General features: G+C 55.0%; 1 protein-coding gene across 2 annotated transcripts; it reads left to right on the top strand.

The window, feature by feature from the left end:
• The first annotated feature begins 852 nt into the window (after window positions 1–852).
• Window positions 853–26,205, top strand: PCSK9 (proprotein convertase subtilisin/kexin type 9). Of its 2 annotated transcripts, none has more exons than XM_007978606.3 (12): window positions 853–1,411; window positions 5,197–5,388; window positions 7,846–7,969; window positions 13,720–13,850; window positions 14,084–14,225; window positions 17,414–17,610; window positions 18,732–18,915; window positions 19,439–19,612; window positions 19,902–20,050; window positions 20,871–21,048; window positions 22,726–22,907; window positions 24,756–26,205. In XM_007978606.3, the coding sequence occupies exons 1-12, from the start codon at window positions 1,205–1,207 to the stop codon at window positions 24,969–24,971; spliced, it is 2,076 nt and encodes a 691-aa protein (XP_007976797.3). In that variant the 5' UTR covers window positions 853–1,204; the 3' UTR covers window positions 24,972–26,205. The 2 variants fall into 2 exon arrangements, with proteins under 2 accessions (XP_007976797.3, XP_007976798.2); XM_007978607.3 differs by having other exon boundaries at window positions 855–1,411; window positions 13,717–13,850.
• Window positions 26,206–26,584: the final 379 nt, after the last annotated feature.

Below are 26,584 nucleotides of genomic sequence, written 5' to 3'. Positions count from 1 at the left end.
AAGTGCAGCAACTTTGGACTCCAGCACCTAGATTCCCAGCAGGTCATTTCACTCAGAATATGCTGTGCATCTGCAATGAAGGATCATAAAGCCGCCTTTGTTTCTTCCCAGTATTGACAGCCCTTCCAGAAAGAGCAAGCCCCATGGCATGCCACATGTACAATCTGAGGCCAGGAGCTCTCTTTCCCCTTTTCATCCTCCTGCCTAGTACACAATAGGTGTTTACTGGATGCTTGTCCAGTTGAGTTCTTGAACATGGTGTGTAAAAGGAATCTTTGCAAATTGAATCTTCTGGAACGCTGAGCTTGTGCCTACCATAGAATTCTGAATGTACCTATATGACATCTTTGCAAACTTAAAACCTGAATCTTTGCAGTATAAATCCCTTGAAACGCATGGAGGCTGGACATCAAAAGCAAGCAGTATCTTCAAGGAACAGCTAGTCGGTAAGGTCAGTGTGCAGGGTGCATAAAGAGCAGAGGCCGGCGGGGGTCCAAGATAAGTTTAGAAGGTTGCCAGGTTAAAGCCAGTGGAAAGAATTCGGTGGGCAGGGAGGAGTCCATAGTAGGATTGATTCAGAAGTCTCACTGGTCAGCAGGTGACAAGGTGGACCCAGGAAACACTGAAAAGGTGGGTCCGGCAGAACTCGGAGTCTGGCATCCCACGCAGGGTGAGAGGCGGGAGAGGAGGTGCCTCTAGAGCGCCGACCCGCCTTCCAGCCCAGTTAGAATTTGGGAGTTTTTCCTTCCCTCTGCGCATAATCTGACGCTGTTTGGGGAGGGCGAGGCCGAAACCTGATCCTCCAGTCCGGGGGTTCCGTTAATGTTTAATCAGATAGGATCGTCCGATGGGGCTCTGGTGGCGTGATCTGCGGGCCCCAGGCGTCAAGCACCCACACCCTAGACGGTTTCCGCAGCGGCGTCGAGGCGCTCGTGGTTGCAGGAGTGCGCCGCCGCTCAGTTCAGGGTCCCAGCCTGGAGGAGTGAGCCAGGCACTGAGACTGTCTCAGGCGGGCCGGAACGTGTCGTTGCAGCGGCGGCTCCCAGCTCCCAGCCAGAATTCCGCGCGCCCCTTCGCGCGCCCTGAGCCTGAACTCCGGCTCCTGCACAGTCCTCCCCACCGCAAGGCTCAAGGCGCCGCCCGCGTGGACCGTGCACGGCCTCTAGGTCTCCTCATCAGGACGGCAACCTCTCCCCTGGCCCTGATGGGTACCGTCAGCTCCAGGCGGTCCTGGTGGCCTCTGCCGCTGCCACTGCTGCTGCTCCTGCTCCTGGGTGCCGCGGGTGCCCGTGCGCAGGAGGACGAGGACGGCGACTACGAGGAGCTGGTGCTAGCCTTGCGTTCCGAGGAGGACGGCCTGGCCGACGCACCCGAGCACGGAGCCACAGCCTCCTTCCACCGCTGCGCCAAGGTACGGGCGTAGGGGTGGCAGACCTGGGGTAACCCGCAGCCGGGACGGTGCGGTGCTGTTTCCTCTCGGGCCTCAGTTTCCCCCATTTAAGAGAGGAAGTGGGGTGCAGGTCTCCGAGGGCTCTTCGCTTGGCACGATCTTGGGGACTGCACGCAAGGCGGCGTGGGAGGACGGGTCGTGGGGAGCGCGGTGGAGAGCGGGGACTGCCGGCCTTTCAGGGACGTGCAGGGGCGTGCGGCTGCGCTATTCAGTGGGAAGGCTCGCGGGGTTGAGAGACTGGGAGGCTGAGGGAGGGCGGGCAGAGCACTGCCAGGGTCTCCTGCCTAGATTTCAGACTTTCCGCCTCGCCGCGGCACAGGTGGGTGAAGAAGTGAATGCCTGGAACGCACTGGGAACGCACCAGACACGGAGGAAGCGGGCTTGCCATTATAGTGGGTTCCGATTTGGTTTGGGAAATATGGGCAGCGGAGGATGGAGGGCCTGGAGAGAAGGCCCTCCCCGAGACAGGAGCAGGGTGGGTAGGACGGGAGATGCTAGGAGCGCGAGGCAATTTCTTTAGGACACAGAACTCATGCTGTAGTATTCCATCTGTTTCAACTGAAGAAAAGAACCAGCCGAAGGGGCAGGGGAGAAGGGGCGGAGTTATTCTCGAGGCCCATTGGTGTCCTTTAGGACTCAGGCAGGGAAAGGCCCTTGGTGCTCTGGAGCCGGAGGTGGCGCGCCTGGTACTGGGACCCCGCAGCTGAGCCCGGCGCCTCAGCCCACCTGGCTGTCTGCCGACCGACCGTGGGTGCTCAACGACTCTGCCAGCATCTGGCCCTCAGGTTGCGGGAAGCTTCTTCCCCGGGGCGGGGCCCCTAGTTTTTTCTAAGTATTACCAGCCCAGAACTTGGCTGAGGTTCTGTGTCCCCCAGCTTGGAGTCAGATCTGGGGTTGAATGATGGCTTCCTCTCACTAGCTGTGGTGCTTGACAAGCCACTTATCCTTGAGCCTCTATTGCCTAGTCTTTAAAAAGGAAGTGACAATCCTCCCTAAGGGCTCAGTGGCAGCAGATGGAGAGATGAAGGGAAAGTTCTGTTGACCATGAGTGACCTCACTCATGCAAGCCCAGGGAGGGATCACTTGCAGTTTTGCCCCTGTCTGCAGTGTGACCTGTTGGTGACATTGTCTTTGCTCCAAACCACAGCTCCTGGGGCAGAGGGGAAAATTCTGCCACTCACAACTGCCTGCCCTGTCTGAGTGTTCTGGGTGGCAGGATGGCAAGTCCTTACTCAGCTCAGTATAGCCCTCTTCCTTTTTCCCTGAGCCTTTGACTTTCTAGAGGGATGTTGTGGGGTTGTGGCCAGGATAAGAAAGGGCATTTCAAGTTACCACTGCTCCAAAACGACTGTTCTGGAAATAGTGAGTACCCCATCCTGAGAGGTGAGTAAGCAGAGGCTGTATGACCACCTGAACCAAGCCCTTGAGGATGTTTCTTCTCTGGTGGAAATTTGGAACAGGAACCTCCTCAAGTTCATTTATTCATTCATTCAATAGATATTCTGTGGGAGTCGAATTTAGAATGAAAATATTTTTGGCAAGCAGAAAAGGATTTTTAGACCAATCCTTTTGTTTTAGTCATGAGAAACTGAGGCTCAGAGAGAGGAGGTCACCCCAGGTGCATTAGAACTGGGTTTCCAGAACTCACATTCCACTGCACAGAGTACTCTCCCAATTCATTCGATTTTTATTTAGCGGAAGGCATTTTTAAATGGATCTTTGAAGCATTAGTAGGTGTTCAGCGATGACGATGTCAGGAGAATTTTATTCTAGGATTAGGAGGTACCACGAACAAAGGTACAGAGCTGGGAAAACCAGAGGTGGAGGATAAGGAGCACATGTCCACAGTTCTTTTTCTTTTTTTGAGATGGAGTTTTGCTCTTGTTGCCCAGGCTGGGGTGCAATGGTGCAGTCTCAGCTCACTGCAACCTCCCCCTCCCGGGTTCAAGTGATTCTCCTGCCTCAGCCTCCCAAGAAGCTGGGATTACAGGCACCTGCCACCACACCCGGCTAATTTTTGTATTTTTAGTAGAGACGGGGTTTCACCATGCTGGTCAGGCTGGTCTTGAACTCCTGACCTCCTCAGTGGATCTGAGGAGGTGATTCGTCCGCCTTGGTCTCCCAAAGTGCTGGAATTACAGTTGTGAGCCACTGCACCCAGCCTCCACAGTTCTTTATCCACCTTCTGAAATGTAAAATGTTCTGAAAACCAAAAGGTTTTTCTGTGATTTATTTGATGGTAGCATCTGACGTGAACTGACATGAGATTATTTTTAATCTAGTTGTGTGAATATGTATATTCATGTATTTTGCTGCATAGATTACATATGCAGCTCCAGATTCCTCCAAGCAGGCTCTCTGATTGCCCACTACTGTCTTTCTAAAATCCAAACAAGTTCTGAGGTTCAAAACCGATTTGGCCTTAAGGCTTTGGGTAAAGGGGGTGAACTCTGTTCTACTCTGACTGGAGTCCAAGATGTGTATATACAGAGATGTGGGTGGTGAGGCTGCAAAGGTAGGTTGAGGTAGGGGCCAAGGAGGAGCATGGAGTTTGGACTTGATCCATGAGGCTGTGGGGAGCCAGTGAAGGTTCTTGAGCAGGTATGTCTGCCTGAGAGCAGCTGGAGCAGATGAGAGCTAAAACCAAACAAATCACCTGCAGCTCGTGGCTGCTATAGTTTGTCCCCTCCAAATCTCATGTGGAAATGTGGTCCCCGGTGTTGGAAGTGGGGCCTAATGGGAGGTGTTTGGGTCATGGGGGAGGAACCCCCATGAAAGGCTTGGTGCCATCCTTGTGATAATGAGTAGATTCTCCCTCTATGATTTCCCTTGAAGGCTGGTTATTAAAAAGAGCTTGGTACCTCCCTCTCTTCTCTCTTGCTTCTTCTCTTGCCATGTGATAGATCTCTGCACATGTAGGCTCCCCTTCATCTTCTGCCATCAGGGGAAGCAGCTTAAGGCCCTCATCAGAAGCAGATGCTGGTGCCATGCTTCTTGGAGAGCCTGCAGAGCCATGAGCTGAATAAATCCCTTTTCCTTATAAATTACCCACCTTCAGGTATTCCTTTATATAGCAACACAAAAGGACTAAGACAGTGGCCCTGACTCTTCTCTGTCTTTAAGAAGTGTTGCCTTTGCTCACTTAGTCATCCCTTCTGCCTGCATTTGCAGAGCATCTGGATGGGAGATTTCTACAACCGCCACTCTTGAGCTTCCCAGCAGGCCTGTGTCATACGTACTATGGTCTCCACAATACAGCGGGGATATCTGAGGCCCAGAGAGGTTGAGTGACTTGCTCATGGCCACACAACCAGTAAATATTAGAGCTGGAATTCAGGTCCACGGTTTCCTGGCTCCAAAGCCCATGAGTTTTTCCCTCAGTTTATTCTGATTGGGGCAGGGGGAGGAGGTGGCCTTTGGGCAGGGCCGCCATGGGTAACCAGGCCCATAGAGAGCTGGGTGCAGGTACAGAGGAAAACCTGTTGTCGAGTGCGGCCCATGGTTCCCATTTTTGCCTGACTGGCACATTTGAAAGTGTTATATAACTATGTGAATAATAATAGTTGGCCTATATGAGTTTTTAAATTTGCTTTTGGGTCCGCATTTGGTAACTTCTTTATCACTTACTACACTCTGTTGTGTCTCTTTTGTTGTAATTCTAATTTGTAAGTAGGGGTGAGATAAAGTACACATAGGGTTTGCTGGGTTTCTTCCATGTCATCATGTTCCTCCTTGCACGGGGCCAGGATCCGTGGAGGCTGCCCGGCACCTACGTGGTGGTGCTGAAGGAGGAGACCCACCGCTCACAGTCAGAGCGCACTGCCCGCCGCCTGCAGGCCCAAGCTGCCCGCCGGGGATACCTCACCAAGATCCTGCATGTTTTCCATCACCTTCTTCCTGGCTTCCTGGTGAAGATGAGTGGCGACCTGCTGGAGCTGGTAAGCCACCCTTTTTGGGAATGGCACTTCCTGATAGGGCTGGGCCACTGCATATACACTGGGGACTGTGCTCAGTAGGCCTATTGCTGAAAATCAGGAGGGGACAGCAAGTATGTATTGAGCACTTATTGGGTACCAAGCACAGTAACCACTGGCTTTCTGTATGGAATTCCCTTTAAGCCTGGCCATGTCCCAGTGGTATGTCCATCTTCATTTGAAAGTTCAGAGGGGACCACACAGACAGCTAGGGATAGAACCTGCATCAAACCCAGTGGTCTGCCTGCCAGCCATTCTTGTGCCAATGCATCTGCTGCCTATGGAAACCTTTAGGGACAAGGCCCTGGGATGTTCAATGGAGCCTGAGTCATTTTATAAAAAAGCATGACTCAAGGGTCCGCAATGTCTTTGAGGCTGCTGCTATCAGAGTAAAGTCCCTCCTTTAGGACAGGGTGGCCCTCCTCCCTCCTGGATGTCACATCTTTGGTGGAGAGGCAGAAAGGGGACTGGGTATTCTCCCCACCCTGGCCCTAATGCTTCAAATCTTAAAAAATCCTTCTTGTTTTTGCTTCTGCCCCACCTTCTAGCTCACCTCTTTTCCTGGCCTGTCACTTGATGAGAGTGTGTGTCATTTTCACACTGATTCTCCACATGGCAGGGGGTGCTTCTCAGCCTCCTGCAGACAGTGAGGCCCAGGGTCTTGCCCAAGGTCACATAGCATGTAATGGGCAGGGTCAGAGTCTGGACCTGGGTCTCCTAGCTGCACTGTACTGCTGCTCCACGGGTTAATCAGCTCAGCATCCCGTGGCTGAACAGCGACCTCATACCAAGGCCTGTGGGACCATGACAGGGATTGACAGGGTCCCTGCCTTAGGAACCCGTAGTCTAAGTAGAGGAGACTGACAAGTCAATGCTTTCCATCAGTCTGCTCAACACACGTTTACCAAGCGCCTACGTGTGCTGCAGAGGTGAAGATGACACAGCCCAGGCCTTTCCCTCGAGCTTACAGTTCAGAAGGAGAGACTGATCAGTGACCGCCAGTACAGCTGACTATGGGACAATGTGCTCAGCATTGGGGAGAGACGAAGAAGGTACCCGTATAGCACCAGATGACAGGCACAAGCCCCACAGGCCAGGGCAGCTGCTCAGAGGAGAGTAGGCCAAGCAGAAGCCAAGCAGAAAGCTGCAGGTATTTGCCATCGAGACCTGGGCTTCAAACTGGGCATCATGCCAGCCTGGGTTTGAGTCCCACCCAGCCCTTATTAGTTGTTTAAGCCTGGGCAAATGCCTTCACCTCTCTGAGCCTCATTCCCCTCTCTGTAAACCAGTTATAATAATGGGAACATTCATTTAAGGACTAAATGAGGTTGTGAAGCATTCAGCGGATGCTAGGTATGGAAACTCACCAAAGTGGGGGCAGGTTAAGAAGCTTCTGGGGATACCAAGGCATCCAGGGACTAGTTGTGGCAGGAAGCTGTTGCCACTTAGGTCTGAAGGGTAAGGAGAGGGAATAGTTTTCCCTCTGCCCAGTTGGAGCTGGTGGCATGGAGGAGAGGCTGCCAGTGGGGAGTCACCTGAGGGTTCACCGCTGCCATGCGCAGGGAGTCAGGAGGTAGGGAGGGAGTGGGGCAGATGCACAGTTTTTTGTTTTTGTTTTTGTTTTTGAGATTCTGCTGCCTAGGCTGGAGTGCAGTGGCGCCATGTCAGCTCACTGCAACCTCTGCCTCCCAGGTTCAAGCAATTCTCATGCCTCAGCCTCCTGAGTAGCTGGGACTACAGGTGTGTGCCACCATGCCCAGCTAATTTTTGTATTTTTAATAGAGATGGAGTTTCACCATGTTGGCCAGGCTGGTCTCGAACTCTCGACCTCAGGTGACCCCTCACCTCGGCCTCCCAAAGTGCTGGGATTACAGGCGTGAGCCACCGCGCCCAGCTGCAGATGCACTCTTGTCCCTCTAACTCCTGCTGGTGCTTCCCATTGGCTGAGCCTAACTGGAGGCTTTGCAAGGGAGCTGGTGCTGCAGTTTGCACTGAGCAGGCTGGAGAAGGCTGGGGAATAGACTGGGGGACAAACCGAATTGCCAGTGCTGTTATGTCATGATTTAGGCATGGTGTCCAGGGCCTGAGCTTCACTCCATGTCCATCCTGCCCAGAGCCTTAGCACAGCCTGGCTCCCAGACAAGATGTCAAGTTCAGAATCCTTCCTAAAAGGAATCCTTTGTGCTAGGCCTTGTTGCAGGGATGTGGGAGTGCTGGGCTCCCAGCCTGATCAATGAGTGAGAAAACTCAGGCTCCTAGTCTGTCCTCCAGGGCACCAGGAGGGAGTCTGCCGGGACAAGGTGGGAGGCTGCTGGGCTGGGATGTGGGGACAGGTGTGATCAGGTGAGGCCAGGCTGTGGCTGTGTTTGCTGCTGTCCAGATGGCTTAAGCAGAGTCCCCCGAACTCTCTGGCTTCTGCAGGCCCTGAAGTTGCCCCATGTCGACTACATCGAGGAGGACTCCTCTGTCTTCGCCCAGAGCATCCCATGGAACCTGGAGCGAATTACTCCTGCACGGTACCGGGCGGATGAATACCAACCCCCCAGTAAGACCCCCCATCTGTGCGCTGCCCCTCCACACCTGAGCTGAATCCATTTGCTCTGCCCTGGCCTTGCCTCCCTGCCAGTGGTTTCCACTTCTCGGGGGGCTTTGGGACTCAGCACCTCCACTGACCCCTTTTTTTCTGTCCCATCCCCAACCCCTGCAGCCCCCACTGCCTGCCTTCCTGTTGCTCCACAAATGCAAAAGTCTTGCCTTAAATGATCCTCTTTTCCTCCTTGTCTCTTGTTTTCCTCTTCTCTCCATTTGGAATGGCCCAGCAGGCTGCACTTACCTTGGAAGGAGGGTTCATCTGGTGGTGACTCTACCTAGGGCCCCCCCAGGCCTCTATAACTCCCAGTGCCCTGCAGACTGGACCAGACCCCTTAATGGGACAGACACAACCCGGACTGGGATGCCCCTGCCTAGCTTCCTGTTTTGTTGCTCCCCCTGCCTCCAGCTCTGTTTGGCTTTCTGGCTCTCCCTGCATGGCCCACTTTGTGTCTTCCCTCTAGGCCTTTCCTTCCACTGTTCCCTCTGCCTGGTGTGGCCTGACTGTGGGAGGGAGGGAGGAGGAGCAGCCATGGAAAACAGTCTGCATTCTAGCAGGGCCTTGCAGGTGGCAATTCCTTGCAGGTGGCAATTCAGTCGGGGAAGACTCTAGATGCACCTGGCCTGAGGAGAGGATGAAGGGTTCTAGTTGGACTGTGTTAAGTTTGAGGTGCCCATGGTGTGAGGTCTGCAGCTCAGTGCAGAGACGATGCAATGTGGTGGGTCCATGCAACATGGTGCCAGGATGCAGAGCTTGGGGTGAACTCAGCTTCCACCCCTTACCGGTTCTCGCGGGGTCTTGGGAAGCCACTTCGTTCTATTAGCCTTGTCTTTCTTGTCTGTAAAATGGGCACATAACCCTGTCCCTGTCCTTCTCACAGGTTGCTGTGAGACTCCAGTGAGTTGAAGGATGTGCAGATGCTTTTGGCAGTGAAAAGTTAGGGGCTTCTGTGTGACTTTGCATACGCCCAGACTGTGTGACCTTGCATATGTCTGAGTTGCTGCCATTGCAACAGATCAGAGCTGGTGGGCAGGGGGTGGAGATAGGGTTTGTGCGGGGGACATCCTCTGGCAAGGGTGGCAGCAGCAGAAGCGAGGGGCCTGGTTGGTCCTGTGTGCTGACCTGACCTGGGCAGCCTGTGGCCAGGGAGAGGACAGCTCCTCTGTAGGAGGAGCCTATTCCTTTCCAACCAGGCGGGACCTCTTCTGTGGATCCCTGGAGCCCCCTACACTCCACATTGGTGCCTCAGGGACCTCCCGGAGCAGGCTAATATCAGAGACTGAGAGGGACACTGGCAGAGGGTCACAGAGGCCCCAGTCCAGGCAGAAGACCAAGAAGATCTTGCCCCCTAAGTTAGTTTCCTAGCACTGCTGTGACAAACTACCACCCCCTTGTTGGAACAAGTTGATTCTCTGCAGTACTGGAGGCCAGAAGCCTGAATCAGTGTTGGCAGGACCACGTGCTCCCCGGGAGCTCCAGGGAGAAGCTTCTCTTGTCTCTTCTGTGTCCCAACAGCGGCAGCACACCCATCCCAGCCTCTGTCTTCACACAGCCTTCTCTGTGTCTCTCTCCTCTTCATTGTCTCATAAGGACACTTGTTGTTGGATTTAGGGCCAACTGGATCATCCAGGATGATCTCATGTGGAGAACCGTAACCACATCTGCAAGGACCCTTTTTCCAAATAAGGTCACAGCCACAGGTGGTGCAGGTTAAGATGTCAGTGTACCCTTTGGCAGCCACCATTCCCTCCTCTCCCTTGGGCCAGAAGCAGACGTGGGGCCCTTTCCTCCCCATAGGATGCCCATGGATTGTCCCCCTCCCCACTTCCCCCGAGTGTCTGTGGGAAGTGGCAGGAATGGCAGGCAGGGGTGTGGAACCCCTTCTGGAGTCACACCAAGGGCTTGGCTAGAGGATGTCCTCCTGGAGCTGTTGCGCTGGCATGGGGCAGGCTGGCTGGGCCCAGCAGCAGCCTCTTCATTCATGGGGAGGCCACAGGCATGGGCCCTGGAGCTGGCTGCCGCCCTCAAACCCAGACTCTGCACTCTTAACTGTGTGACCCTGCACACATCACTCACCCTCTCTGATCCTCAGGTTCCTAGGCTCCTCTGCAAAAGCGAGGGAATAGTAAGCCTCGCTCTGGGGGGCTGTTAGGAGGGTTAAATGAGTTATTGCTGTAGCATGCATTTCTCTGTCAGGTATTGAGTGAGGTGCTGTGATTTTAGCCCCGCATTTTTCTCTTCTTACCATTCAACAATAACGTCTTGAGCACCCACTGTGTGCCAGGCACCGTATTAGGTGCTGGGGATACAAAGGTGAATGAAATGGACGTGGTCTCTTTCCCCAACAGTGTATCCAGAAGATTAATCCATTCCTTAAACAAATGCTACTCGACACAAATTAGTTCTGGATAGGCTGAGAGCTCTGAAGGAGTGCAGGCAACTGTGAGCCTGTGTATCTGGCAGAAGGATCAGGAAAGGTTTCTTGGAGGAAGCGCTGTTCCAGCCAAGACCCACGGGGGCATTATTAACCAGGCAAAGGGGACAGTGTCCAAGCAGAGGAATGAACATGGACTGAAGCTGTGAGGCAGGAGGGAGTGTAGCCTGTATAGAAGGGACTGAGGCTGGTGAGACCAGCAGGGCCTGGGTGACCTCCAGGGCACATGTGAAAGGAAGAACTTGGCCACAGTCTGAGCTTCTCAGGCGCATGGCAGGGCTGCCTGGTGAGAGCTAATGAGCTCCCTGCTCTGGAGGTATGCAAGCAGGACTGGGCTCCCACCTGCCAGAGGCCACGGAGCTTTCTGTACCAACCCAGAGGCTGGAAGAGGCCACTCCAAGGCCTCTTTGCCCCTGAGAGTGGTGGCTTTTCTTGAGGCCACCTTGCCACGCTGTCACAGGGAACTAGCAGCCTCTGTCTCACCCAGGGGTTTGGAGGATAGAGGGGGGCCTAGGAAGGGCCCCAGAGGCCCTGTGTCCTGTCCGAGCTGAACCCCTTACAGCCTCTCACTGGAAGGAAGCCCAAGGATGTTGCTGTGGGGGCTTTGGCTTGTGCTTTCCCTCTAGCTGTGGAGGCCATGGTGGGGCTGTGGGCCCTGGGTGGGCGTTCCAGGCTTACAGCCTCTCTCCTGGCAGTGTCTTACCAAGAGCTGCCCCTTCGCCAGGCCCGCCTGCCCTCTGCTGGCCATGCTTGCAGCCCCCTGACCCTGTCCCAGCAGGAGAGTGCGCTGGTGTCAGTGGGCAGGAACTGCCTGGGTTTAGAAGGTGTGGGGCTGCGCTGGGGCCACACCCCAGGCCCAGGGATGTGACCTCACAGTGGTCACATCATCTTGCAGCGGACCCCAAGTACAGCTCCTGGAGCAGATGGTGGTCCCAAGCACAGGTGGGACCAGAAAGCATTGTCACCTGGGCTAACTCAGCTGCGGCCTCAGTTCCCTCCTCACACACAACGAGGAGCATGGACTGGAATCCTGCCTAGCAGGCCTTCGGCTTGATGTGCGTTGTGTGGCTTATGTCCAGGTGGGGAAGCAGCTTCTGTGCTGTCTTCTAGATGAGCCTGTATCCCCTGGGCTGTCTGCCAATGTATCCAGTTGTCCCATCAGCCTGGAAGCTCTGAGGGAGAACCTTGGGCTGCTTCCTAAGCACCTGTATCCCCTGTAGCCAGCTCGGGGCCTCTGCTAGGAGCAGACTGAGCATGGCCTATGGGCCTGGCACCATCTGGCCTCTGCCTACCTTGCTGGCCTTGTCATGTGTCTGCCCCTCCGACATTCCATAGCCCAGTTCAATATCTAGTGGTTCCTCTAGGGTGACCAGCACCCTTTGGTCTCCAGAAGTCTTCAGGTCAAAGCTCACAGCACTCTCAGCCACCCCTTCCCAGTGCAGCACCAGGCACATGGTAGATGCCTCCTGATGAGTGAAAGCTCCTAACACACTCAGAGAGCAAGGACTCTGCCTCATCCCGCAGCCTGGGAGGACAGGCAGACTGCCGAGGACCTGCCCAGCATGCTACAGAAGTAACCGAAGTGCGCATGGGCACTGATCAGTGGAGCTTCCTGCTGAGACTGGAGGCCATAGGGCAGGGCGAATAGTGTCTGTGCAGGCTGGGGACTCACAGTTCGGACTGGGCCCAGCCCTACTGGCATAGTGGGTGGGTGGGAGGATGTAGGACTGGGAGCTGACCTTGCCTGAAATTAGTGTGGGATCTCAGAGCAGCCGCTGAATTGCTCTGTAGTGGGCTAAATAGTGGCCCCCACAGATACACACACCCAGACAGAGCCTGTGAGCCAGACCTCATTTGGAGAAAAGGTCCTTGTAGATGTAATTAAGCATCTCAAGATGGCATCATCTGGATTATGCGGTGGGCTGTAAGTCCCGTGATGTGTCTTTATGAGCGAAAGGCGGAGGGAGATTTGAGACACACAGGAGGGGCCACTTGGAGACAGAGGCGGAGATTGGAGAAATGTGACCACAAGCCAGGGAGCATCAGCAGCTACCAGAAGCCGGAAGACGTGAGGCAGGGTTCTCCCTGGAGCCTTCGTTGCTGAGTCTGGGAATTTGTTACCGAAGCCATGAGAAGCAACGACACTCCCTGAGCCTCCCGTACTTGCTCACCTGTCCTGAGATGAGAGTCTCTACTCTGCAGCATATTTGGAGGATCACTGCCGGGGACACAGAGGTGCTGTTCAGTTGGCACTTCAGAAGACTCAGGAGACCCTGGGGCAGGAGTAGGTTGATTGACAGCCCAGAGGGCTACCATCTGGTTCCACCTGAGGCCCTGCTTCTCCTGGCTGCAGGGGTTCCAGGGCCAGGCCATTTCCGCTGGCGCAGGACTCTTCTAGCAGCAACCTGCCTGAAGTCTTCCTTTGGCCTGGCTGAGAGTTTCTGAGACCCGCGCTGGAGCGGAGGTGCTTCCTTCCTTGCTTCCCTTCTTCCTCCCTCCCCTCTCCGCCCAGTGGGCTGGACCTGCCTTGCATCTGTGAGCTCTCCCTACTTTTTCCTACACCCTAATCTTTGTCCTGCACAGGCAACTCCCTCAGTGAGTCTCCTGCAGCTTTTACCCCAGTGCCTGCTTCTTGGAGAATCCAAACTGATCCAATTAGGTATAGGGTAGGCTCTCGGTGACTGTTTTCTCTGAGGCCGTGACTCGTGTGAGGCGGAAGCAGCCCCTGTGAGCCCTTCTGGTACCTTGTGGAGTGCAGGGTGCTTGGACCTGGAGTCAGGAGGCCCAGACACACATCCTGTCCGAGCTGCAGCTTCCTGTCTCTAAAATGAGCCGACCAGCGCAGGTGGCCAGACATCACTGTTATTCTTTGAGTCTTTAAATCATGTCCTTCTCGCAGACTCAGTGAGCTGTGAAAAGCTATAATAGGGGCTTTATTTTACACTATGATATTATTTCTTGAACATTCATATTATTGTTGGATATTGATATTAATATGAAGGAGCAGGATGACTTGGGTCCTTCCTGGCAGTAGCATTGCCAGCTGATGGCCTTGGACAGTTATCTGCCCCCTCTAGGCCTCCCTTTCGTTGTCTCTGAAATATAGAATAGGATGTAGCGTGTTAGGATTTTTTTGGAGGTTCAATGAATGAATATATTTAAGGTGCTTTCACCAGTGCCTGGGATGTACTCCACAGTTTCTGTGTGTTAACTATAAGGTTGACTTCACGCTCATTCCCTCCTCTCCCACAAATGTCACCTTGGAAAGAAGGAGGCAGCCTGGTGGAGGTGTATCTCCTAGACACCAGCATACAGAGTGACCACCGGGAAATCGAGGGCAGGGTCATGGTCACCGACTTCGAGAGTGTGCCCGAGGAGGACGGGACCCGCTTCCACAGACAGGTAAGCACGGCCCTCTGGTGGGAGGGCTGCCTCTGCCCCTATCCCCATCCTGGAGGTGGGTGGGGACTCCTGTCCAAGAGTGTTGCAGCTGTACTGCTGGGCTACAGCCCCCAGCTGTCACTGTCCCCTCCCTGCCATCAGTTGTGGGAAGGGTGTTCATCCATCCAGCCACCTGCTGATTTGTTATGGGGTGGGGGGGTCTTTCTTATGTGGTCCTTGTGTTGGCTGAGCAGGCCAGCAAGTGTGACAGCCATGGCACCCACCTGGCAGGGGTGGTCAGCGGCCGGGATGCCGGCGTGGCCAAGGGCGCCGGCCTGCGTAGCCTGCGCGTGCTCAACTGCCAAGGGAAGGGCACGGTCAGCGGCACCCTCATAGGTGAGTGATGGCCCCAGACAGCGCTGGTCTCTCTCCATCTGGACCTGGCCTGGGAAGTGGCTTGGGCTGGGCCCAGGGAGAGCTAGTCTCCTAACCAAGAATGCTGTGGCAGCCTCTGCCGCAGAGCCAGAGAACCAGAGTGCCAAAGCTGGCAGGGTCCCCAGTCACCACGAATGCAGATGAAGAAACCCAAGCCCCAAGAGGGTTATGCAGGTAGCCCAAGGAGTGCAGACTTGACCCTGGGTCAGTGACCTTTCCACAATTCCACACTGCTCCCCTTTTCAAATCTGGTGACATCTTTGTGTCTTTTGTGATGTTATCTTCAATGTGGAGGGACTCAAGGTGATCTAAGCAAACTTCTTCTATCTTCTGCTTGCATACTTCTGAGACCAGGGGACTCACTTACTTGCATGACTTGGCCCTGCAGGTCACACTGGCCAGGCAGATATGGTGGAGGAACTGGCAGAGGACTTCTTCTAGACTATGACTATATTTAGTCCATCTGGCGGCCCCCCTGTGAAGTCCAGCTGAGAACTAGGACTCCGGGGGCCTGTGGACAGAGAAGAGGGAGGGTGCTCTCCCTTACTGACTTCCTCCTGTGGCCATTGAGCAAGGCCTCTGTACAACATGCCCTGGGGTTGGCCTTGCCATAGCTGCTGAACAGTTGATGAAACCAGTCCAGAGAGGGGAGGTGACTGCCCAGGGTCACACAGCTCAAGCTGATGATGTCACTGGGAAAGGTGCCAGCTCTGGGCAGCAGCTTGACTTCCACTGCAGGCCCCAGGCCCCAGGGTCAAACACTAGCTCTGGAGCTAGCGGAAGCAGCCCATGAGTCTGTTTGAAAGGCTGAGGAGGCCCAGGAGTCTTCCCTGTGTCTACCCTGAGACTTTCCTACAGAGTACAGGTTTTGATGTTCAGTTTTAAAGGCAAGAATCAATAACTTTTGGCCCCATCAGGTGACCCCTTGTGCCTGTCCCACCCTTTTATTGACTGACCTCGGCTCAGTCAGGCCAGTTCCTGAAGGTCAGTGTGTGGAGGGGAGGCTGTTCTTTCCCAGAAAGGCCTTCCCCAGGCCTGGTGCTCTGGCCTCTGGAGGACTTCCTGGAGAAGTCCCTTCTTTGGCATCCCAGTCAGTGTATGGGAAGCCCTTACTGCATGACCTGGCACGGGGCAGGGGCTCAACAGTCACTACTGCCTTCCTTGCCGCTGCCATTTCCTCCTCTGTAAGCAGGTGATTGTGTGTCGAGTCTGAGCACAGAGATAAGCACACAGCAGGTGCTTAATAACTAGCAGCTGCAGGCTGGGCGTGGTGGCTCACGCCTGTAATCCCAGCACTTTAGGAGGCCGAGGTGGGCGGATCACCTGAGGTCAGGGGTTCAAGACCAGCCTGGCCAACATGGTGAAACCCCACCTCTACTAAAAATACAAAAATTAGCCAGGCATGGTGGTGGGTGCCTGTAATCCCAGCTACTTGGGAGGCTGAGGCAGGAGAATCACTTGAACCCAGGAGGTGGAGGTTGCAGTGAGCCGAGATTGTGCCACTGCACTCCAACCTGGGTGACACAGCGAGACTCCATCTGAAAAATAAATAAATAAACACATAACCAGCAGCTGTAAATGTGGCTGTTGTTCTTCACCTCCACACTCAGTGCCACTCCGCTCCCTTCCTCTGTGGTGTGAGGGGCCTCACTAGCTGTCTTCTAGGAGGAGCGTGGCTGTGAGATTCCAGCTCCATCCTTGGCCACAGCTCCTGGAGACATCTCAGAGACCAGGATCTGGAAGGCTCCCACACCCCATTTGACAGGGGAGAAACTGTCAGCTCCAGGTCCCCTTGCACATCAGGGCCAGAGCTGAGTTAGGCTCTCAGTCTCCAGGCCACTGGGCCAGAGCTCACAGGCTGGCAAAGGGTTAGAACTGTTACTGGTGGCTGGGTGTGGTGGCTCACACATGTAATCTTAGCACTTTGGGAGGCTGAGGCTGGCAGATCACGAGGTCAGGAGATCGAGACCATCCTGATGAAACCCCATCTCTACTAAAACTACAAAAAATTAGCCAGGTGTGGTGGTGGGGGCCTGTAGTTCCAGCTACTCAGGAGGCTGAGACAGGAGAATGGCGTGAACCCGGGAGGCGGAGCTTGCAGTGAGTCGAGATCTCACCACTGCACTCCAGCCTGGGCAACAGAGCGAGACGCCGTCTCAAAAAAAAAAAAAAAAAAAAAAAAGAGCTGTCACTGGTGACCGTAGCATGAGGTAGATCATGGTCTACACCAAAATGGGGGATGTAGTGCCACTGAGGCCAGAGGGAACCACACCCTCAAGGGTGGGGAGTTATGGTATGGGGGGTCCTGGGCGTGGAGTCTTTTAATTCTTCAGACAATCCTGGGAACAGCTGTCCCTGTTTCATAGAGAGTGGGGTCACACAGCTGGTGAGTGGGCAGCCAAGACTCTGTTCAAGTTTGTGTGGGTTCAAGTCAACACTTGTGGCCACGGTGGAGGGGCATCTGAGCCAGGCCTCAGAGAATGGCAGGGAGAAGTTGGGTGGGGCAGGGCGCCCTTCTCATTCCTCTGAGGCTCATCCTCTCGGTGCCTCTGTTTCATGGAAAGGGATAATAAGGTTATTGTGAGGTTCCCCTGAGTTCATATATTCAGACGCTTAGAGCCAGGCACACAGAAGGGCTGGGTTTGGCTAGTTTGATTGCTGAGGTAATTGCTAATATCTTCCAGTTTCTATTGGTCAAGGTTCCGCAGAGAAGCAGAGCCAGTAGGATGTATATATTAAGAGTTTCAAGGAATTGGCTCATGTGACCGTGGGGGCTGGCAAGTCTGAAATCCACAGGGCAGGCCAGACAATTCCTGCAGAATTTGATGTTGCAGTATTAAGTCCTAAGGCAGGCCTGGAGTAGAATTCCTTCTTCCCTGGGAGGCCTCAGTCTGTTCTCTGCAGGCCTTCAACTGATTAGATGATGCCCACCCATGTTATGGAGAGTAACCTGCCTTACTCAGTCTCCTGATTTAAATGTTAGTCACATCTAAAAAATATTTTCGCAGCAGCATTTCCACTGGCTTTTGACCAAACATCAGGTCACCAAGTTGATCCCCAAAATTAACCATCACTCTGTGCCTGTAAGGGAGGGGCTGGGAAAGGGGAACAGTTCTCCCCAGGGGGTGACCTAGGTTTGTTCCTCCCAGGCCTGGAGTTTATTCGGAAAAGCCAGCTGGTCCAGCCCGTGGGGCCACTGGTTGTGCTGCTGCCCTTGGCGGGTGGGTACAGCCGGGTCTTCAACGCCGCCTGCCAGCGCCTGGCGAGGGCTGGGGTCGTGCTGGTCACCGCTGCCGGCAACTTCCGGGACGATGCTTGCCTCTACTCCCCAGCCTCGGCTCCCGAGGTAGGTGCTCAGGCTGCTGCCCCAAGACGGGGAGCGAAGGGCAGGCGGGCCCCGTGGGCTTCTTGCAGTACGTTCCTGGAGGCTGAACCCTTCTGGCTTTGGAAGGAGTCGTCAGAGACCCCCGCCATGCAGGAGGCTGGGGAAGAAGGGGCTCGAGCCTCCATCAGACCAGAGTCTGAACAGCAGTGACCCCGCCACGCCCCCACGTAGCGGCGCCCACGTAGCCACGTCCCCACACCCCGTCCTGGCCACTCTCCCTCCTGAGGGTCTCCTGGTAGCCGCCCCCTCCCCATCTCCGTCCCCAGGCCCTGCGTCCTCTGCCCAATAAGCTTAAGGCCCGCCCAATATGCTTAGGGCCTCCCCACTATCCAGATCCCTCCGCAGCTGCATGACTGACCACTTGAGCAAGGCTAATGTGAATGGGAGCAGTTGAGGGCTGAGACCTCACCCGAGAGACATCCAGAGAGTGTGCCGCAGGGCCGTGCAGTGTGGCTGCCGGGACACAGACACGGAGCCTCCGCCCTGAGGAGCTGGGGGGCAGTGACTGTCCCTCTGACCACCACTCCTCCAGTGTCAGGACACTGCGGGTATCTAGGGGAGAGAATCTTGTTCCACTTCAAGTCTGGAACTTCCAGTCTGTGTGTGTGCACGCTCATGTGTGTGCGCGCGCGCGTTGTGGGTTGGGATTGCGGAGCAGAAGCGTACCTGACAGCGGTAACCTAGATCCTCCCTGGCCTCTGAGGCTTCCCTGGCAGCCGAATTTAAAGGCATCAAGCAAACAAAGCCCAACACATCTCTGCCTTGCTCTCTCAGTTTCCCCCCGTGGCACTTAGAGCCACCTGATACACGGAGTAGTTTCCTGTCTCCCTCACTGGAATGTAAACTCCGCAGGGGCATTGGGAATGCTGCCTGGCTATGGTAGGGACAGAGGGGAGCACCAGGGCGGGGCAGGGGTGCCAGAGCTCTGCCTGGGGAGTCAGATTTTCCTTAGGAGGGGACATTTGAATGGGAGCCAAACAGGTGTATAGCAGTTGTTCAGCAAAGCTGGCAAGGCCTCAGTTTGCTTCTGCAACCCCTCTCTTGGGCTCCTTTTTCTGCCACCTACCTCCTTACCTTTCCAGGTCATCACAGTTGGGGCCACCAATGCCCAGGACCAGCCGGTGACCCTGGGGACTTTGGGCACCAACTTTGGCCGCTGTGTGGACCTCTTTGCCCCAGGGGAGGACATCATTGGTGCCTCCAGTGACTGCAGCACCTGCTTTGTGTCACGGAGTGGGACATCGCAGGCTGCTGCCCACGTGGCTGGTAAGTCACCACCCCACTGCCTTGGCCACCGTGATGCTAACAGCCCTTTAGCAGTCAGGGTCTGTGCCAGGACCTCCAGTGCCAGGCTCTGTGCAGGGGGACCAGAGATGAGACAGGCCTGATGGTGCCTTCATGGACACTCAGTCTGATGAGGGAGGCGAGTGCACAGTGGGAACACGAGGTCAGGGCTGTACTACAGGGAGCCCAGAGGTGGCACCTGCCCAGCCCGAGGGTCAGAGAAGGCTTCTTGGACGAGGGACATTTGATCTGGAGCTTGATGGATGAATAGGAGTCCACCTGGCCGATAAGACAGCAACTACCAAGGCTTAGAGGTGTGACAGAAGGCTGTCTTACCTCACTGTGTGAGGGACTGCAGGCGGCTTACCTTCGAGAAGAGAGCTTGGGGTCTCTGTGTGTGCATGTGTTTTTGTGTGTGTGTGTGTGTGTGTGCACTGGCAGGAGTCTCCTGCTGGGGCAGGAGAGTCAGGCCATCACCATCTTTCACCATTCACCCCTGTACCAGGCATTGCAGCCATGATGCTGTCTGCCGAGCCGGAGCTCACTCTGGCCGAGTTGAGGCAGAGACTGATCCACTTCTCTGCCAAAGATGTCATCAATGAGGCCTGGTTCCCTGAGGACCAGCGGGTACTGACCCCCAACCTGGTGGCCGCCCTGCCCCCCAGCACCCACAGGGCAGGTAAGCGGGATGGCAGGGTGGGCAAGGCCAGGCTGGGGCTTGGGAGGTCTGTGTGACCTTGACAGTCTCTCCCCTCTCCCTTGTCTGTGTAAGGAGGATGACACCACCTTAAATAGGATTAAATGAGAAGGGGGCTCTGAAAGGGCTTTGCAATATTTTCGTAACATGTTTTTATAGAGACAGTTGAGTATGTTCTTTAAGCCCTCCTCTCTCCTACCATGAACTAAAGATTTTTGTGGAGGTCCCTTCACTCCCAGCACCCCCTCCTCATCCCAGGCACTTTTTGCAGGTTGGCAGCTGTTTTGCAGGACTGTGTGGTCAGCACACTCGGGGCCTACACGGATGGCCACAGCTGTAGCCCGCTGCGCCCTGGATGAAGAGCTGCTGAGCTGCTCCAGTTTCTCCAGGAGTGGGAAACGGCGGGGCGAGCGCATCGAGGTGGCTACCCTTCCTTCGTGTGTGTGTGTGTGTGTGTGTGTGTGTGTGTGTGTGTGTGTCAGTGCTGGGCCCTCAGGGACCCGCAGCAAGCCCCTCCATCCTCAACACTCCAGCTCTTTTGTAAGCTTACAGGGCTGGCCAGAGCAGGAGTGGGGCACTCCTCATCTCACGCGGCTGGGGGCCGCTGGAGAGAGCCACAGTGAGAAGGATTTCCTAGAGGCTGCAGGACAGTGCTGGATGGATTTTCAATGGGTGCTGGATGGGTGTCAGCGGGAGGGTCAGGGATCTGCTACTCTGGACTCAGCCATCTCTAGGCCCTTCTCACTCAGGTGCTCCATGGTTCAGGGAGCTGAGAAATCTCAAACCAGCAAAAAAGGGGAATTGATGTTGATGCTACAGGATAGTGCACAGACGTCATCTGGTCGCAGCATTTTGGTGGAGGGGCAGTGCCCAGCCAGGAGAGTGAGGAGGGGCAGGCATTTCTGGCCTGGGAGATGGTGTCTTAATGCTTGTGTGGGAGGCAGAGTGGGTGGGGTGGAGCCAGCTGGGTCCTTGCTTTGGCCTCTTGGATTTCCCTGTATCTCCATTTTGAAACCACTCTGTGTTTGGAAGAACTTTTGAGTATTCAGAGCTGCCCATTGGCAGAACAGTCTACTTTGGGCAGGAGCGAGCTCCTTGTCCCCAGAAGGCTAGGAGCAGGGTCTGACTGGCCCCTGGTAGGGACACTGACGAGGGTGCTTGAGTTGATCCTGTCTAGTCCCTTTCTCTGTTTTCAAAGCCCATTCTAAAGCAGATTCCCATTTCTGTCTTTGACTCTCAGGCCCAAGGGGGCAAGCGGGTCTGCCGGGCCCACAATGCTTTTGGTGGTGAGGGTGTCTACGCCATTGCCAGGTGCTGCCTGCTACCCCAGGTCAACTGCAGCGTCCACACAGCTCCACCAGCTGGGGCCAGCATGGGGACCCGTGTCCACTGCCATCAGCAGGGCCACATCCTCACAGGTAGGAGGCCGGGCCTGCCCTGGGGTGAGGAGAGTTCCCTTTCTCCTTATACACCCACTGCCCGCGAGGCTTGGTCCTCATGAGTGTGATCCGTGAGACTCGAACCCGACTTTCCATTCCATACTCTGGTTCTGCCACTTCCATGCCCTTTGACCCTGGGCAGGTGACCTTACTTCTCGTCTCAGCTTCCTCCTCCATAAGAGGGAAAAAGGTATTACCTGCCTCATTGTGTTGAGAGGAGATAGGGCACTGGCCTGGAGCATGGCAGGTGCTTTGCCTAAAGTGGTGCAGTTCAGGAGAGGCAGCTCCAGAGAGAGCTGAAAGGAGGGCAGACCTCGGTTTGAATTTCACTCTGCCACTCGATAGCTCTGTGACCTGGGCAAGTTACTTAACATCTCTGTACGAGGAAATGATGGGTGCTAAGCACTTAGCTTAATGCTGGGACAATATAGATTCTAGCTATCATTACTATTATTGTCATCACCTGTTGCTTTAAAATCCAGTCTCTGGTATAGGCAACTATTGATAGGCTACCCTGTGTTGAAAACATGTCCAGGCAGGTAGCAGGAAGTCACAGATGGGGACTCTTGGGGCATCAAGGGCTGGCGCCCCGAGGCTGAGCTGTTCTGGTTGGGTGGAGCGTGAGAGGTCTGGGAAGACAGTGGAGCTCCAGCCTGGAATAAGAGGCTCAGAGTTGATTCTTGTCTGAGCATGTCCAGGGGAGCCACTGAGGGTTTGGGAACAGGAGGGTGAGGGTGAGAACCTAACTCTGGGTACAGCAGGCTGGCATGTAGGATGGATGTTCAGGAAAGATGAGCGTAGTCAGGTGGCTGGTGCCCTTGTCCAGGGGAGAGGCTCCATCTGGTCCGGGGATCCTGGCTTGGAGGGAAGTCCGCCATGCTCTGATCACACTCCCCTTTGGAAGTGCTCAGCTGATGAACTCACAGGCACATGTCAGTTTGAAGTCATGGAATCTGACTCTATGAGGCACACCTCAAAGAGCCCTATTTTGCAGCTAAGGGAACTGCAGGCTGGACATGCTGAGTGACTGCCCTGAGCCCTTGCATCTAGGACATAGAGAATGTTAGTAACCATGACCCTACCATGTTCAGAGCACATGCCAGGCTCCATGCTGGGGCTTCACACGTGTCATCTTCACAGTGTCCCTGTGAGTAGGTGCAGTTTCTCTTTCCATCTTACAAATGAGTAAACAGAGCCTCAGTGTAGCTGAGTAACCACTATTTTCGGTTTCTTAGCCAATGCGTGTGTCTGACTCCTAAGCCCATGGAGGGCATCCCCAGGTGGTCCAGACAGACCCCAGCTTACCGTTGAACTTCTGCCTGCTGGCTGCATGGGGAGTTTGGGGGAAGTTTGAGCATCTCAGGCCATAGAGCCCCTGCTTCACTGTCTCCATCTCTGGGTGGAGAGATGATGTTTTCCCTGAGAAACTAAGGCTCAGGTTGAATGGCTCTCCCATGGTCACACAGCTGGTCAGGAGTGGAGTTGAGAACACAGGAGTCCTGTTGCTCAGGCCAGCATCTCTTATCTTCTTTGAGTTGTTTCTGGGTTTCCTAGCTCCTGCCTCACACCTTAAAGAGAGAAGGTCTGATGGGGATGGGCACTGGAGACGGAGCATTCCAGCATTTCACTATCTGAGCTGGCCTTCCTCTGACCCAGGCTGCAGCTCCCACTGGGAGGTGGAGGACCTTGGCACCCACAGGCCGCCTGTGCTGAGGCCACGAGGTCAGCCCAACCAGTGTGTGGGCCACAGGGAGGCCAGCATCCACGCTTCCTGCTGCCATGCCCCAGGTCTGGAATGCAAAGTCAAGGAGCATGGAATCCCGGCCCCTCAGGAGCAGGTGAGGAGGCCTGTGAGGACGGGTGGGTGGGGTGCCGTGGGGTGGCGTGAATCTCTCCTGTGCAGCTTTTCTGTGTCAGTTTGTGCCACCACCACACCGCCATGCATCAGGGTGGCGGTTTGCCGGGTAGATGCTGCGGGCAGCTTCCACCATTGTGTGGACAGCGTGTGTATGTATGTGTGTGTGGCTGGGTCTGTTTTTGCTTTTGTCCAGATCAGTAAGGTTTGTTGCCTGAGTACCCCACTCCACTTGGTGTAGAATGTGCATAAATTTGGCATAAAGAAATACAATATGCATGCATTTATTGATTGATCTATTTTTTTCTGAGATGGGGTCTTGCTATGTTGCCCAGGCTGGTCTCAAATTCCTGGGCTCAAGCGATCCTCTGGCCTCAGCCTCCCCAAATGTTGGGATTACAGGCATGAGCCACTGCACCTGGCCTCTCTGATCTATTTAACAAACCTGCTGGGAGGTTCTCAGGGTCAGGAGCAGCACTGGGCTGTGAGGACACAGAGCTCACTCAGCCATGACCCAGAGGGGGTGCCTGAGCTGCATGTTGAAGGTTGTTAGCAAGACCAGCAAGGCAAGAAAAGGCCCTGCCGAGATTAGCGAGGCACGTGCCAAGCCCTGGAATGTGAGAGCCAGGCCTTCTAGAAACCTGGGTGTGGACATGACCAACAGTTGCTCTGGAACTCTCCTTTTTAAAAGCCAGTGGGAGCTTCTTAAAAGGCAGCCCTAAGGAGTCCACTCTTAAATGAACTCAGACTCGGTTTTAAAATGCAAGTCTGTGTTGATTCTGGTCTGGATGGTGCATTCTTCATAGCAAAAGACAGTGTTGTTCTTGGATTCACTTTCCCTGGGTGCACTGAGGGCTGCGAGGTTCCAGGTGCTCTTCCTGGCACTGGGGAGGGATACAGCCTGGACAGACATGTTGTTCTCCCTCCTGGAGCATCTATTTTAGTCGGGGAGGACAGAAAACAAACCAGTAAATTACAGAGTACTGAAAAGATGCGATGGAGAAAACTATAGCAAGGAAGGGAATGGGGTGGGGGAGAAGTCAGGAGAGGTCTCGCTGAGAAGGTGGAGGAAATGGGCCATCAGGCAGGGAATGTGTTCCAGGCAGAGCAAAGGCCCCGGGGTGGGGATGCGCCCAGGAGTACCAGGAAACCAGAGGTGGGAGTAGTTACGAGGTGGGGGATGCCTCCGAGGGGACAGGGCCAAGTCAGGTGAGACCCGAGGGCCACAGTCAGGAGTCAGCTGGGGCCACACAGGGGTCCAGCCTAGGGGGAGTGTGATCTGGCCTGGATCTGAACTCTCACTGTGGCCTAGCTGCTGAGCTGAGAAGAGATGACAAGGGCCTTGAGCAGAAGCAGGGAGACTGGAGGGAGGTGGTGGAGGGTCCAGGCGTTGGGGCGGGGCTCAGGCTGGAGTCTGAAGGGAGCCCGCAGGCCTGGTGGGTGGACATGGGTGGGAGAAGGGGAGGACGGCACCAAGGCTCGGGCCCCTGGACAGATGGAGTTGCCATTAAGTGGGATGGGGCAGGCTGTGGGGCTGTCAGTTTCAGAAGGAAGATGAGTTTGGCATTGGCATGGTAGGCATCTGTCTGTCCCCACGGCCCTCAAACCAGGCGTGAAGCAGGAGCTCACGTGTTTAGTCAGTGATGGTGCAGAACCACCGGGGCGGGAGGTGCGGGGTGGGAGATACGTGTTTGTGTCTCAAATGGGCTCTGAGCCAGGGAGGGCTATCTGCTCTTTGGCCTCACAGTGGGATGTTGGAGGGAGAAATGAAGTGTAGGTGGGGGTCCCGGGCCACGCTGGACATGTGCTTTCTTCTCCTCGGCTCTGGCAGGTGATCGTGGCCTGTGAGGACGGCTGGACCCTGACCGGCTGCAGTGCCCTCCCTGGGACCTCCCACGTCCTGGGGGCCTACGCCGTAGACAACACGTGTGTGGTCAGGAGCCGGGACGTCAGCACCACAGGCAGCACCAGCGAAGAAGCCGTGGCAGCCGTTGCCATTTGCTGCCGGAGCCGGCACCTGGTGCAGGCCTCCCAGGAGCTCCAGTGACAGCCCCATCCCAGGATGGTGCCTGGGGAGGGTCAGGGGCTAGGGCTGAGCTTTAAAATGGTTCCAGCTTGTCCCTCCCTCAGCCCTCCATGGCCTAGCCCGAGGGGATGGGGATGCTTCCACCTTCCTGGAGCTGCTGGCCTGGCCCTTGAGTGTGGCAGGCTCCTTGCCCGGAACTCACTCACTCTGGATGCCCCTCCCCTGGTGGAGGTGCCAGGAAGCTCCCTCCATCACTGTGGGGCATTTCGCCATTGAAACAGGTTGAGCTGTGCTTGGTGCTGCCAGCTGCTCCCAACATGCCGACATCTGTGGGCAGAATGGCTTTTATTGAGCTCTTGTTCAGTGCCAGGCATTCAGTCCTCACGTCTCCACCAAGGAGGCAGGATTCTTCCCACGGGTAGGGGAGGAGGTGGTAGGGGCGGCAGGGACAAGCATCGTCAGGGGGCGAGTGTGAAAGATGCTGATGGTCCTCATCTCCAGCTCACTGTGGGGAAGCCCCTTGGGGCTCCCTTGATTAGTGGAGGCTCAGCTTTCTGGATGGCATCTAGCCAGAGGCTGGAGATCAACGCGTCCCTGGTGGTCATGGGCTGTGCCTTGGTTTCCTGAGCGACCTTTACTCTGCTCTATGCCAGGCTGTGCTAAAAACACCCAAGGGTGGCCTGCAGGGAGCCATCACCTAGGACTGACTGCAATGTGCAGTGGTGCACGCACCGTCTCAGCCAACCCGCTCCACTACCCAGCAGACTACACATTTGCACCCCTGCTTTACAGGGGAAGCAACCTGGAACCAGAGGGGGCATGCCTGCCAAGCTCACACAGCAGGAATTGAGCCAGAAACCCAGATTGGGCTGCCTCTGAAGCCAAGCCTCTTCTTACTTGACCCCACAGGTAACAGTGAGGCTGGGAAGGGGAACACAGACCAGGAAGCTCAGTGAGTGATGGTGGAACGATGCCTGCAGGCACGGAACTTTTCCCGTATCACCTAGGCCTGATTCACTGTGGCCTGATGGAGATGCTTCTAAGGGATGGTGGGAGGAGAGGGACAACTGTCCCTCCTTGAGCACCAGCCCCACCCAAGCAAGCAGACATTTATCTTTTGGGTCTGTCCTCTCTGTTGCCTTTTTACAGCGAGCTTTTCTAGACCTGTTTTGCTTTTGTAACTTGAAGATATTTATTCTGGGTTTTGTAGCATTTTTATTAATATGGTGACTTTTTAAAATAAAAACAAACTTTGTCCTGACTTTTGCATAGACTTGACTGCCTCGGGTGATGCCTTGTTTATACTAGGAACTGGGTAAGTTTGTTGAGTAAGCCAAGTACTTGTATCTTGAGTACAAGTATTGGGTAAGTACTGGTGATGTGAACTTATTCCCTGTGCCTGTCCTAGGAATGAAATGAATGTCTTCCTGCAGCTCCCCTGACGACCCTGGCAGTCAAAGTGCCTCCTCCTTGGTGACGGATGCCCTACATCCTAGATGCTCTGTTGTCCTAACCTCCCAATGCCCTTTTCATTCTTTTCTCCCCAGTTCCTGGCACAGGGCCTGGCCCAGAGTATTTATGGAATAAGTTACAGTGCCAGATGCTTCTGTAATGAGCCAGTGCTCAGTCCATGG

This window comes from Chlorocebus sabaeus, chromosome 20 (assembly GCF_047675955.1).
Source record: "Chlorocebus sabaeus isolate Y175 chromosome 20, mChlSab1.0.hap1, whole genome shotgun sequence".
Classification (NCBI taxonomy): Eukaryota; Metazoa; Chordata; class Mammalia; order Primates; family Cercopithecidae; genus Chlorocebus; species Chlorocebus sabaeus.
The sequence above is the reverse complement of the archived record's forward strand: the minus strand, read 5'-3'. Positions and strand labels throughout refer to the sequence as shown.

What these genes read in the sequence shown, in the direction of transcription:
- PCSK9 (XM_007978607.3), top strand. Translation starts at nt 1,205, where the DNA reads ATGGGTACCGTCAGCTCCAGGCGGTCCTGGTGGCCTCTGCCGCTGCCA. An exon ending in GGATGAATACCAACCCCCCA is followed by an intron (nt 7,970 to 13,716) that starts GTAAGACCCCCC and finishes CACCTTGGAAAG; the next exon opens with AAGGAGGCAGCCTGGTGGAG. An exon ending in CCCCAGCACCCACAGGGCAG is followed by an intron (nt 19,613 to 19,901) that starts GTAAGCGGGATG and finishes CACTTTTTGCAG; the next exon opens with GTTGGCAGCTGTTTTGCAGG.